General features: G+C 48.7%; 1 protein-coding gene across 1 annotated transcript; it reads right to left on the bottom strand.

Moving 5' to 3' along the window:
• Positions 1-3,942: 3,942 nt before the first annotated feature.
• LOC144140896 (uncharacterized) lies at positions 3,943-13,121 on the bottom strand. The gene is made up of 2 exons (XM_077672389.1): positions 11,763-13,121; positions 3,943-4,800 (listed from the first exon to the last, which is right to left on the bottom strand). Exons 1-2 carry the CDS (start codon positions 13,111-13,113, stop codon positions 4,094-4,096), a joined length of 2,058 nt encoding a protein of 685 aa, XP_077528515.1. The 5' UTR covers positions 13,114-13,121; the 3' UTR covers positions 3,943-4,093.
• Positions 13,122-13,712: the final 591 nt, after the last annotated feature.

The raw sequence follows: 13,712 nt of genomic DNA, 5'->3' as shown, positions 1-13,712 counted from the left end.
CTCGCTTGTACCCATTGCTTCAGTGTGAATGCGTCCGCAAAACCTCAGTAGCTCTCGGGGCCGAAAATTCACGTACGAGAGAAGGAAGCGAATGGAATGGCTTTGGTCATCGCTATAGAAAAATTGCAACACACGCACGTGAGCCTGCACGTGCATGCCCACTTTCGGACACGTTGCATCTCGAATGTTTATATGGCCATAAGGGCTCTGACTCTATACCTTTTTTTATGCAGTTACCAGTAAGCTAATTATTTGGTTAAACAAGAAGAACATTAATGTATGTACGCGCACAACAAATGGAGAAAAAAAGACCTCTGGCTTTAAGGAGCCATAAGCACACGTACACGCTTAATGCGATAATAGCAAGGAAGTCACTACGCGTCACAATACTCTGCGCCGAAGTATATCAGGCGCACTCCATCGGGCACATTCAAGCGTTCTGCAATCGGTTGCTGAACACAGACACACGGGGATGCCGGTGATAAACAGAAAAACTGACCGTTCTCTTCACAGTTTCGAAGCGCTTCGCTGCGCGTGTCCACCACCGCCCGGGAAGCCCCTCCGGCCGCAGCTCTCGTGTTGCAAGTCATGTTAGAGGGTTTTAGTGCACGGTGTGTTCCGTACGTTCGGTATGTACCGTGCGTACCGGCAGCCGACTGCGCCTGCGCGCGCTGGCACGGCGAGGAGCGTCACGCGTACCCCCCACCGGAACGAATGCGTTCACATGGCGCGGGGCGGGGGCGCCCCGTTAGCGGAACTAAGCCCCCATACCGGTACGAATACGCAGGGCCCTGTCGGGTCCCGGTACATAAGGTACACAGGGAACGTACGGAACACACGGTATGGTAAAACTATTAAGTGCGAGTGCACAGCGTTAATCACTCGGGTCAGTCAGCTTTCCTCGATTTGAAGCGGGAAAAAATGGCTGCGGCTTGTCTCAGCTAACCTTGGATATGCAAAGCAAAAGCTTGGCTTAGTCTGGTTGAGTCTTGGTGTCGCTTGGTTAACCTCTGATGTAGCTGTATTGTTGACCACGTCTCAAAGCCGTTCGGTCCTGCGCAATGCTCACAGGAGGAGGCCCGGCGAACGCGGCGTTTATTCACGGCGAACGCGCCGTTCCTCTTCGCCGGGTGCGACACGAGTCACGTACCCCGAGACGACTCAGCGGCGCATGCATGGGATGCTGTAGGTGTGGTCGGATGCCGATCAGCTGATCAGCATGAAATCGCGGCGGCAGCCGCCGCTCGATCTGAGCAGAACGACTTAAAACGGGGCCTTCGCGCAGCGCCGAAAGCGGGTCCGGCGAATCACGCGATGCGCTTCGAGGGGTGTGTCTGCGGTCAAAAGGTGAAATTGCAAATCCACCGCGAAACCGCTGGACGAAAGTAGTAAAGCTTTGCTTTAGAAAATTACGGGAGACTCTTAGAATTTCCTAAGAATATGAAGGAGAAAGCCTAGTTCGATACCTTCTGTTGAACCTTCTGTTGAACTTCTTTGCGGGCGCGTCCGTGACCACTGGACCAGCCCCCTGGACAGCCCGCTCCAAAGATCGTTCTGCTCGTTCGCCATCACCAGGAGCCTCCTGCTCGCCGTCGGTACGCTCACTTCTCAAGGTAGCTCGCATCGCATGTGTGGCAGCGGCGTAAACTCCTCCTGCACTGTTTCCCTTTCCCGGCGCACGCTCCTATTTTTATACCTCACAGTTTAGCTTTAGTGCTTTATTGATATAGAAAGCGGAAAAGAAGTGTGCTGGGGATATTTTGAACTCGTTTGGGAGTTCACCAGCATACAACCCAGTCCGGGGAAAGGGGAGAGGGGAATGAAAGGGGATAGGTGAGAACAAATGGGGACAGAGAAAGAGGGAGAGAAAGAGATAAGGAGTGCGTAAGGCTGGCCGGCAGGCATTGGGCTACAGCCGTTGTATGAGCCTGGTCTCCTTGAGGAAGGCCAGGACAAGTCGGAGTTCTTCCTGCTGGATGGAGCTGGGGCCCGTCGGGAAAAGAAGGCCCATCAGGGTGTGACTGCGTTCCATGGAACATAGATCTAAAGCTTCCGCCTAAAAAGACGCCACAGTGCGGCACAAATCAAGGAGGGACATAAACAGCCGTCTGACAGTCCTCGAACTATTTTGTCGCGTAAAATATTAGCATTTATATACAGCAAAAGCAGCGAGCGCGCACGGGAAGAGGAGGCTATTAAAGCTATGTCCCGTTTTGACACCGTTGCGGGCACCAGCGGGCACCTGACACATTCGCGTTGCAGTTTCACAAACTTTTCTCTCTTCGTGATTTTAATGCGTAGCATCCTTTGCCGAGTACCATCAGAGCCAGGACAGTGTAACGCCCTGCATTTCCACAATAATGGAGATTTTGCGGAAGTTCCACCTTTAGACGCCATAATAGCGTAAATTGAGATAGTTGGTCGAGCAGAATTTTGAAAAATACAAATTTTTCATCGTGTCACCCAGGAATTTTCGCTGGCTTTTTGTGCGCAAGTAAATTTCCTGATGGGTTCATATGGAGAGCGCCGCAAATTTTTCAAATGCCAAGGAACCTAAATTGTATACCGAGGTTGGTCGACCCACTCGATATTTTTCTGTTCACTCTAGCCGATCCCAGAACCGTTTCACTAACTGTTCCCGGAACCGCTTCGGAACGGTTGCTTCGATTCGTTCCGGTTCACGTTCAGTTCCAAAATGGCTGAAAAAGTAATGGTTCGCTTCACTTACAGTTGCGAGCGAAATTTCGGGTCGGATCCGGTTTTCGTTGGGTTCCGATTCCGGTTCGACACCCTGGCTTTATGGACGTGATGTTAGTGACTGTGTGGATGTCGTCACGTCCCTTAAGTATGTATGCATTGATGTTCGTGGTGAATTTGGAGGTTGGTGGATTGTGCATTATGATAAAATCTCAGGAGGATGGTGGCCACGCGGAAAATTAAGTGCACTGCTTTTCGATCTCCCTTCAACCTCAGCTCCAGCCCCAACCTCGCCCATCCTCAAATTCGTTGGCTGATGTTGAGGTCGAAAGCCCCGACCTCACCCACTCGGGACGTCATAGCGCTTGATCCCACCAAACCCTCACCACACGAGGTAAGGTTGAAGTTGCGACGTCAATTTCAGGAGGTTGCCCACCTGACCATCTAACCCGGCGCAGTTATTACCCCCAGCATAACCGAAATGTATACCTGTCGAAGTATATGGTTGCGGACTACGTCGTCAAGACAAACTTTAGCGTTAACTGAATCATGGTTATCTCAAGGTTAAGGTATCTCTCCCTCACATTCTATTCATCGAGGCTACATAAAAGCTGCGTTGAAGGCTTCTCTTTGTTTAACATCGGCATGGCACCCTCCTTCCAGCAGCTCGTAATGTCTCTTCTCTGCACGCAGGATTCACATCAACAGCCTAAACCAACTTCGGACTAGTCCACTAGTCCCCTCACCCTACTTCCTTCTCTCTAAGCTCCTTATCCTTCTCGACTGTTACTCGCCCTCCTTTACTCCCCCTCACCCACTCTCTCCACCCCCCCCCCCACCCAAAACCCTCCCTCTCTCTCTCTCTCTCTCCTCATTCTCGCTCGGCCGGTTGAGGTGTCGGCGCCACGCCAGACAGTTACCGGCCTCTATCTCCCCATCCCTCACCCCCCAACAATCACTTTCTTCTTCTCTGAAGCGACTAGTGCCAATGTACACTAACATTCGGAGTTTTATAGTGCCCAACGTGCTATCGTAAAAAATCTCGCGCAGTGGCCACGGTTCTTGCAGTAATGCGCAGAATTTAGCTTAGATATCCATCACTCGCGCGAAGGACGTCCTTGGAAGGAACTTGACACCTCTGGGTCGCATTTATTATTGGTGCAATCCAACAATTACAACACAAAAACGAAATGTAAACGATCCAAAAGGCATATCCTGTAGAAAAAGAAAAAATACCGAGTAGAACTATACGCAGAGTCCTTGCATGTGAAGTTCTTGCGTTCAATAATGCCGTATCAAGGTATACCTTGAAAGTATTTCAAAGCACCAACGTTCACTTTCTATAAAAAGCGGAAAAAACATTCATATACAAATAATCAATAAGCGTGACTTTCCCTCAGCACTTCGCCGCCTGCTGCCAGGGACAGCCAAATGCCTCGGCGAAGTCACGAGAGTGCGCAGTGCTGAATCGGCAAGCGCCCGCCAGCGCACCTTCCTCGCCGCACAGAGCGTGGCACCAGCGCAGGTAGAAAAGCTTGCGGCTAATTATGCGGCGAGCCGTGTCTTCGACGACTTCGTGCGCCGAGCCCACTTCGGTGGTGCGACCGATGCGATTCCGTCGATGCGCCTCAGCGGACACGGATGCCACGTGCAGAGCCCAGTCTGCGAAGACCAGGAGCAGGCCTTCCTTGACTCCGACCTGTCTGCCGAACAGCGCCGACGCCGCGTCGCGTACGCAGCGCACTCGGCGGCCCAGGGGGGTCGACTGGCTCGCTGTCCCAGCTTCGCGCCCGAACTTGCTGACAAGCCAGTCCAACAGCAGCCGGACGCCGACAGAGGCGTAGTCGACGCTCGCCACCGAGTCATCGGCAATGAACGCGTCCGCGATGAGGAAATTCGCCGGCACCGCGACGAACGGCTGGCCGTCTAGTTGAAAGAAGGCCATTTCGCCTTTGAGCTGTCGTTCCGCGGCACCCTCGTCGAAGTCGACGCCAACGTGGTCTTGACTGGCGCGGACCACGTTCAAGAGGAATTGCTCGCTGTAGCCTGTCGGAGCATCTGCGGTGCGCTGTCTCCCTCCGACGTCCGTGAGCCGGCTCTCGCCTGGAACGTGGGAAGGTGAACTTTAACAATGCATTTGCTTCACGAGGGCACTGCGTACGAAAAGATAGCAACCGTACGAGCATTCCCAGCTCCGCCAGAGGAGTTTGCAAATAAACATCTCGAATCGTGTGCGCTTCGACCGTTGAAATCACTGCAGACGCTGACCTCGATTTCGAAGGCAGCAGCATCCTCACATTTATTGATTTATTTCATTTATTTATTTACATAATACTGCCGACCAAGTAAATGGTCCAAGCAGGACGGGCAAAACAAAAAAATTTACACGCACATACAACGCAATACTATAGTAGGACTTGATTTCTGGCTAGTTGGTTCATGATGTACGACATGATGTACGACAGATGTTGGTTCATGATGTATTGCTTCTGTCGTACAGCAATACTATACAATGCAATAAAAAAAATGGAGTAACATCAACTCGAAATTCGCAAGGAGATATACGAAATAAACAGGCCTTTACATTTCCGTACAGGCATAACAGGGTTTTCAATCCAAATAAGAATAGAAAGCGCGGTAATCAAGCCCAACTTAGTGAAGCGTCGCTAAAATCAAAAACGTCAATAATTAAAAGTTGCTAAAATGTTCGTGTAGGGCTTTCGTGAAATTTCCACTAAAAATGCTTTCTGGCAATTTGTTCCAGCCGTCTACCATGCGTGGAAAGTATGAAAATTTGAAAGTATTTGTTCCGGCAAAGTATAGGGATAAACTATGGCTATGTGTATATATGTCGCGTTTTCCTTGTGGATAACGGACTAATGAATAATGTGGGTGATAATACAGTCGTACACTTCATTAGAGATTCTAGAGAAGCTAAGCGCACATGAATGCAAATGTGCGTGCATTCATTTACATTCACACTTTACTTCTACCATTTGACTTTGACACTTATGCACAAACTTCGACAGTGACGGATATGTGACGCTGCAGTCTTCTGCGTACCGAAAATTATCTATACGTGAATGGTTCTGCTGCGCATACGGTCGCCGCCAAGCGCACGTGGTGTCGTGTCCAATAACAGCTGGACAGCAGAGAGAACTGTTCCTTTGCATCATTCTGCGAGCTTCTCGAGTTAACAAAGTAGTGATAGTACAGCATCCGATAAACCTCAAGCAATAACGGCGCACTCGCACGGAGCACGCTTAGCATTATCAGCGCGCCCAGTTGAGGCCGCTCACGTTGAAAAAGCACAGCTTGCACGAACATCCGCGTGCAGCGCCGTCGTCTAGAATCGAGTTGCAATATGCACTCCGTTATGCAAAGTAGACAACCCAGCTATTCCTTTCAAAACTCCGGCCTGGTCCCAGCCTTTAAAAGCTCCGCCCTGTAAAGCGGCGCGGGGCGGCTCCGATTTTCTCGGTGTTCTGTTCTTCCACTGAAATCTGTTTGCTACGTGGTTTGAGGGCGGCTCCAGTGCAGCTTCGCGCAAGCCCAAAACAAGTAAGCGAGGAAGTTCACTGTAGCGAAAGGAACGCACCCTTCTCTCGACTGTCTGACTGACCGGCTTTGTTTACGTGCGGACGGCGGGCGTAGTAACAGACATCGCCCCTATTTAGCGTGTCATGAGCGTGTTCCTCACCACAATGTTTACCGAGATTTAATAGACTTGTCATATATATTGCTCAAAAGAATCCTATAAACATTTTGGCCACATTCTGCAGAATATTTCGATTGAGTTTCCATTACAAATTGGCCACCGCGTTTCAATTAAAAGTCTATAGAGCCAAGTCAGTAGGCCTTATTGGTTCTGAATGTATTTCTTATGAGTTTCTTATGGGGTTTTTATCAAATATATTCAATATGTTTTCTATGCAATTCTTACTGAGTACAGTAGCAACAGCGTGTTGCGTGGAAATCAGGTTTGAATACAGTTTCTGACGGATTTTTATTGAATTTATGGCAATTATTTTTTATAAAATTCCTATTGAGTATAGTCGTAACATCGTGTTTCGTGAGCTTGAAGAGAATTTTTGATGAGTTTTTAATAAATTTGCCTGGATTAGCTTTCTTAAAATTATTATTGAGTATGGTCGTATCAACCTGTTGCGTTTGAGTCAGCTTTGAATACAGTTTCTGACGGGTTGCTATTAAATTTTTCTCAATTAGATTTCTATAAAATTCTTGTGCCCAGTGATCACAACCTGTTGCATATCAGCTAGGTCTGAACAGAATGTCTGATGAGTTTTTATTAAATTTATCTCTATTACCTTTCTATAAAATTCTTATTGAGTATAGTCGTAATATCCTATTGCCTGTGAGTCAGGTTTTCTGGCAAGTTTTAATAGAGGAGCTTTGCAGGGGCTCGAACTCTCCGGTGGCGATTTCCGCCATCTCAGGCGCCACCGCTCCCAAGTGCTCCCAAGACGAAGTGATGGGACGTCCATCGCGCGATCTTGGTTGGTGAGGCGGGGCAGGCGGCGCTATAGCACCCCACATATATGCACCGATAAGCTACCAGACTTCCGTGGGTGGGCTATAGAAACGCAATACAGAGTCTATTGAAACTCAACATAATGAACGTAACAAGATTCTTGCTGAGTGTTCGGTATAAAAAGTTTATTGCCTGTCTAATGACCGCAGTCCACACATTCAGAGTTCAAACGACTTTATAGAAAGGCAATACAAAGTTTGTTAAAACTAAATATAGCGAAGGCAATAAAATTCATGTTGCATTTTTGCAATAAAAAGTTCGTTGATTTTATATTGGCCGCAGTTTTTAAGATGGGAGATTTGGTTCACTCTGTAAAAAGCAATACGAATGTATTAAAACTCAATGTCTTGAAGGCAATAAAAAGCTGGTTGAGGTTTTGCAATACAAAGTTTGTTGACTTTTTAACGAGCACAATCTATAAACGATGAGTTTAATTGACTTTTTATTGACTATAGAAACACAATAGGGGGTCTATTAAAACTCAACGTCCATTTTCATGAGGGGTTTCAACATTTTACGAGCGCGTTTTAGACGTGGAAGGTGTGTCATCTGTCGTCGATTCTGTTTTTCCTGTGTATGAATACGGCTGCCGTGGGAAAATCTTGTCGTCTTGGCCGCTCCTATCGTCCGGGCTAGAGCGAGCACTTCGTTCGGACCCACTGATCTCCACTGTTCGGACCGAACCCCTCCCCCCCCCCCCCCCCCCCGTGACTGTGGCAGCAATTGGCTGACGCTGGCCTGGGGACGTCATTGGTTCATTGTTTTCTGCTAAGCTTTGCTACCGGAGCGTCTAATGCAAGTGACTTTGTGGCTGCGACGCTACCCTATCGGCGATGTGGACGCTATGGCAGCCATAGTTGGGTGGGGCTTCGGTTGCTACGCTGCGCCCACGAATGGGCTGGGTGTGTGTGATTGACACGAGAACTCGGAAGAAACTCGGGAGAGATATTGCGCGGCCGAGTTGAACTCGTAACGCTCGTTTTGACGGCTGCTGCGGCATAGATCATGGTTCACGGTCGCCGTAGCAGGCATATATATCTATGCCGACAGAGATTTTCTTTAGCGGAGGAGGAATTTCAAGCCCTTTCTTGTCTCTCGAAAGTACTGTGCATTGGCTGTGCAGCCATCTGACACCCGACCCCTTTTGCGACGACTTTGAGGCAGCTTTCGCTTCATAACTTCCGAGGAGCAAGTGCTGCGCGCGCTGCGGTTTTACGTGACGGACACCTTCCACGGAAGCGTTGGTAGCGACCGCACGAGCGACCGCCTTCAGTCGACAGTCAGCCGGTGTGTGCGCTATAGGATTACTCTAGACAAGTCTTTCGCCTTTTTTTAGGTGGTTAGCCGGACATGGCAACCCTACCATGCGTTTATCTGTCTGCATCCCGAGCGTACGCTTGACCGCTCGATGGAAAGAAGGTTTCCATTTAGTGGCCGTACGTACTTCCGTTATTGTCTGCTAGCAAACTTTCCGATGTGGCGTTGCATGACCGTGCGCTTCATTTATCGTCAGCGCGGCAGGCGGTTTTCTTGAGGCGTTTCGTGTCACACCGTTCTTGCGAAAACTTTACTCGTAGGATGGTATATAATCAACGGCGTGTGTCTATTATCGGAGGTGCTCTTTACGCATTTCAACGGGTTTTGTCCAGCGTCTTTGTGGTCTGGCTGGAAACGGATCATGAAAACCCTGTGAAGGGAAGATTGAGACCGAAAGAAACAGCGTGACGCCAGAAGAAAAGTGAAGGTATATAGTCCATAAAAAAAAAAACAACGACTGTGGAGAGCTTCGTCGAACAAGAACTGTGAAGAGGAAAGTGAAATAAAGGAAACAAATTTGAAAAGCTGTGGTTGTTGCTATTCCTTCCTTCGTAGCACATGGCCAATTGGGTGACTTACCCGCAATTGAGAGCTTTGAGGAGCGAGTGGGCTCCATTTTGAAAATTCACAAAACTGTGAATTGGAAAATAAAAGTTGTAGAATAATGCGTGACACATGAACGTGATGGCACATGAGAATGACAGGTGCACACCAGCTGCGCAGAACCACGATTACAGGGAGGCTGCGCTGTGTGCCAGTCTTCTTGCTGGCGAGTTCACTACGAAATGAAAGAGAATAAACTGATGCAAACGCAGTATAGCAGAAAAGAATCCCGCCGAATGCCAAAATTCATGCCCAATGACGAAGAAATAAAAGCGAGGAAAAATACTCAAGCGCAATATATCAATTAAGAATTACCGCAAGTACTATTATCAGTTGCTAATAAGTAATCGCAAGTGCAATGTATCGGTTGTTATTAAGAATCGCCAAGCTTTCGCCTTCAGATCACGTAAGCAGGCTGAAGTGGTTCCACGAAATTTCGTATCTGAAAGTAAACGGATGGTTTCGATAGCACCGAGCAGCCATTCCGTTGAATGTGGCGCGTTTCCATCACTCGCTTTCTTTTTTTTGCCCGTCGGCCTTAGTCACGTGATTGCATTGTCTGCCACCGACGGCAGAAATGGGCAGAGACGGCTGCTTAGGACGGCAAATTGCAAACAAAAAGCTCGTAAGAACGCCTAAAATGAAAAAAATAAATGAACTTTGTAGTGTAATACAGATTATTAAAATAAAAGCGCGATAAAGTACTGAAGTTGGATTTGCTTGCCCCCAGTCGCCACCGGTGCAGCAGTGGAACGAGAGACAGCAGTGCAAAACGCGTCACGCCCTGGTCACGCCTCCTTGGAACGCGCTGCTCTGGACGATTACGTCACGCCAATAATCAACAAATAGCATGAATTGCATTTTTAAAGCGCTTGAACTCCGCCTCGAAATATTATCATTCCGTTACGTGGGCGTCGCTAGAACTCGTTGTTTCCCGAGTTTGGCTCAATCTCGGGCCTTCTGGAATAGCACCCCAGAAGCTGCAATGGGCGCGAAGACAACGGAAGGAGACCAACGACGATCCGGCCGCAGCCGCCAACCGCCAGGCGGAAAACGTAAGACGTTGGCGAGGCTGCAATAACGCTTCCCCGGCACCACTACGGTGTTTGAACGGTAGTTTGTGGCCATCCAAGAACCCACAAACAGCTTCACTGGTCGTACACCTTCACAGGGTGGAAAGAAGCTGGTTTGTTTTAATGCGTAGCATTCTTTGCCGAGTACCACTACAGCCAGGAACGTGTAACGCCCTGCATTTCCACAAAAATGCAGATATCGCGGAAGTTACACCTGTAATCGCTGTAGTGGCGTAAATGGAGATAATTGGTCGCACTAAATTTTGAAAAACTAAAAATTAGAAAATATAAAATAATTACGGTAAAATGGCGAAACGTGTAACGCCCTACATTTCCACAACAATGCAGATTTCGTGAAAGTTCCAAATGTAATCCTGATAATAACGTAAATCGAGATAAATGGCCGGACAATTTTTTTTTGAAAAACAAAAATTAAAAATATATTACAAAATTACGGAAATAAGCAAAACGTATACCGCATGGAATTTCCACAATATTGCAGATTTCGGGAAAGTTCCACCTGTAATCGTTACAATAGCGTAAATGGAGATAATTGGTTGAACGAAATTTTGAGAAACTAAGAAAATAACAAAAATATTAAAATAATTACGGAAAATGGAGGACCGTGTAACGCCCTGCATTTCCACAATAACGCAAATTTCGAGAAAGTTCCAAATGTAATCCTGATAATAACGTAAATGGAGATAACTGGTGGGACGAAATTTTGAGAAACTAAAAAAATAACAAAAAATAGTAAAATAATTACGGAAAATGGACAACCGTGTAACGCCCTGCATTTCCACAATAACGCAAATTTCGAGAAAGTTCCAAATGTAATCCTGATAATAACGTAAATGGAGATAACTGGTAGGACGAAATTTTTAAAAACTAAAAAATAAGAAAAATATTCAACAATTGCGGAAAAAGGCAAAACGTATAACGCAGGGGATTTCCACAATAATGCAAGTTTTGCGGAAGTTCCACCTATAATCATTATATTAGCGTAAATGAGATAATTGGTAGAAAAATTTTGAAACACCAAAAAATAAGAAAAATGTATAAAATACGGAAAATACCGAACCGTGTAACGCCTTGCATTTTCATAATAATGCAGATTTCGCGAAAGTTCCACTTCTAGTCGTTATTATCGCGTAAATGGAGATAACTGGTCGGACAGGATTTAGGAAAACCAAAAAGTTTGGCTGCAAAAAACACACACTCAAGACAAGCGGCATAAGAATGCTACGCATTAGTAGATAATTATCTGTATTTCTGGTGTTTTTTTCCTAAAACAACAGCAACGCATTTCTTCCTGCGCGTTACAGACATTTCGTTGCAGTTACAAATTCTGACTATTCTCTACGAATGACTGTCTGAAGGCGATTGTGACAACTGCCAACTAAAGGACGCCCGACGAAGATGTGTGCCTGAAGACTGGATTGTGTCGCAGCCTTACCGTAATATGAAATGAGCACTATTTTCCCCCCAGGATGGAAAAATTCATTAATAAATTTGCTTACCAACGACAGCAACGTTGAGGACCATGAAGTCGCTGGCGTTGATCCACGCCATGTCCGAATAGACGGAGCTGTGGAGGGCGCCGTGCTTCAGGTTCTCGACCATGCCCCTGAAGGCGCCAGCCGTGCCGTTCGGTATCAAGGCTGTCGCGATCCAGCGTGGCAGCAGGTCCTTGAAGAAGCTTGCAGCCACGCCGAGGCACGTCTCGACGCGTTCGGCCAAGGTCCGGTTGCGGGCGCAGTCTCCCCGGAAGATGTAGGCGTACTTCATCACCTGCGCTAGCAGCACCGCCGACGCGTACATGCAGGCCCGCCTCAAGCTGCCTTTGGAGAGCAAGGCTATGATCTCGGAAACCTCTCGCATGCCCCTCGTGTACACGACACTGAACGGTGCGTACACGCGGCCATCGCCCACCGAGTTCAGCGCGTGCTCCCAGATGACATTCGCAAACATTGGCTGCAACTCTCCGAGGGCAGCCCGGACGAAAGGGCCCGACCTGTTGACCTGCGAACGCCACTCGTGGGCCCGACGGTCCAATCTCTGTAGCTCGCAGCTCGCGTAATCGTCGCCAGTGGAGTCTCCGAACATTGCGTTCAACTCCGTGACTGCGTTCAAGAACTCCGTGACCAAGGCGACGCTGCCAAACGTTGAGTTCAGAGTCTCTCCCACGTCCAGATAGGTAGTGCCACCCCTGGAAAACACCGAGGCCACGGACGCCAGGCCGCTCCTAAAGCTGTTGGCGACGACGAACTCTAGCAAGCCTTGAAAACCCGTTTGCTCCGAACTCTCGTTTCCAGGCGCTGCCCGGCACGGGTACAGGCGCATGGCGTTTATGACGTCAGCGACAGTCGCGTTCTGCTGCCCGCTCGCCTCTAGGAAGGCATGGCAGCTACCATAGAAAGCCGCCATGTTACTCGTGCCGCCATTCGTCTCGTGGCGACTGCGTTGTGCCAGATTGCCGGAGGGGGGTGGAATGCGGAGGAGCAGGGCCTCGTGGATCCGACGCGTGTAGGTGCGCATCATCTCACGGCGGTAGCTGCTTCTGCGCGGGTTCCTAGCGCGCCAATTGCCGCAGGCGAAGCGTTCGAACTCGGAGCAGGGGTCGGCCGTGAGGTCCATCGAGCCCGCCATGGTGTGCACGGCTCGGACGCAGGCTGCGTTTCCGGTGCAGGCCGCAGCGAGCTGGTCGGGAAGGCGCGTCTTGTTGCGGGCGGGCTTCCGCGGCAGCAGGAAGGCGATGAGGAAAGAGAGGAGAATCAGCACGGGGATGACCAGCACGGGGGCCACGAGCGGCGGGAGCGTGCTTTCGCAGCACCGACCACCACCGCCGGAGTCCCTGGGCGCGAAACTCATTGGCCGTGAACGGGGAGCTGCAAAATAGGCCATGCATTTTTAGTGTGTGGGCGAACACACCTACAGACACTGCAAAGGAAAGTTTGAAATCCACCTGAATGCAGCCGTACGGCTACCAAGGAAAGCTATTCGTCGTGGTCCTGGTCCAGGTCCTCGTCCTGGTCCTGGACCACGAAGAATTTTTCTTCAACCGCAAAGTTTCTGAGAAAGCTGTATGGCTTTCCTTGGTAGCCGTACGGCTGCATTCAGGTCGATGTCAACCTTTCCTTTGCAGAAACTTACTCCACCTTGGGGATTTCCCTTAAATCTGTTCCCAACCTGCAGACACTTTAGAAAAACCCTAAATTTCTTTTCTACCGAGCGCTAACCGTAACCTTATTGTGGGCTTTCTTAGAAGGTGTTATGTGATTCGTGGGAAACTGGCCCACTACCTATTCAGCATTAGGGGATAGCGTTTACGACAGAAAATTCGCAGCAGCTTTCGTACCATAAAAGAGTGGGAAAGATATTTCTGGCGTATTCAGGTCCGAAATCATCGCTGAACCGGGACAGGCAAAATAGAAACCAAAGTGATAAATACCATTCCACCCGAAAATGTT

The sequence above is a fragment of the Haemaphysalis longicornis genome, unplaced genomic scaffold (genome assembly GCF_048455015.1).
Source record: "Haemaphysalis longicornis isolate Haplotype H1 unplaced genomic scaffold, Haemaphysalis longicornis Haplotype H1 scaffold_548, whole genome shotgun sequence".
Classification (NCBI taxonomy): domain Eukaryota; kingdom Metazoa; phylum Arthropoda; class Arachnida; order Ixodida; family Ixodidae; genus Haemaphysalis; species Haemaphysalis longicornis.
Note: the sequence above shows the minus strand (reverse complement) of the source record. Positions and strands in the feature narration are given on the sequence as shown.

Excerpts from the sequence above, each read along its gene's own strand:
- LOC144140896 (XM_077672389.1), bottom strand. The coding sequence starts at position 13,113 with ATGAGTTTCGCGCCCAGGGACTCCGGCGGTGGTGGTCGGTGCTGCGAA. Across the intron at positions 4,801-11,762 it reads CCTCAACGTTGCTGTCGTTG|GCGAGAGCCGGCTCACGGAC; the intron begins GTAAGCAAATTT and ends CCCACGTTCCAG.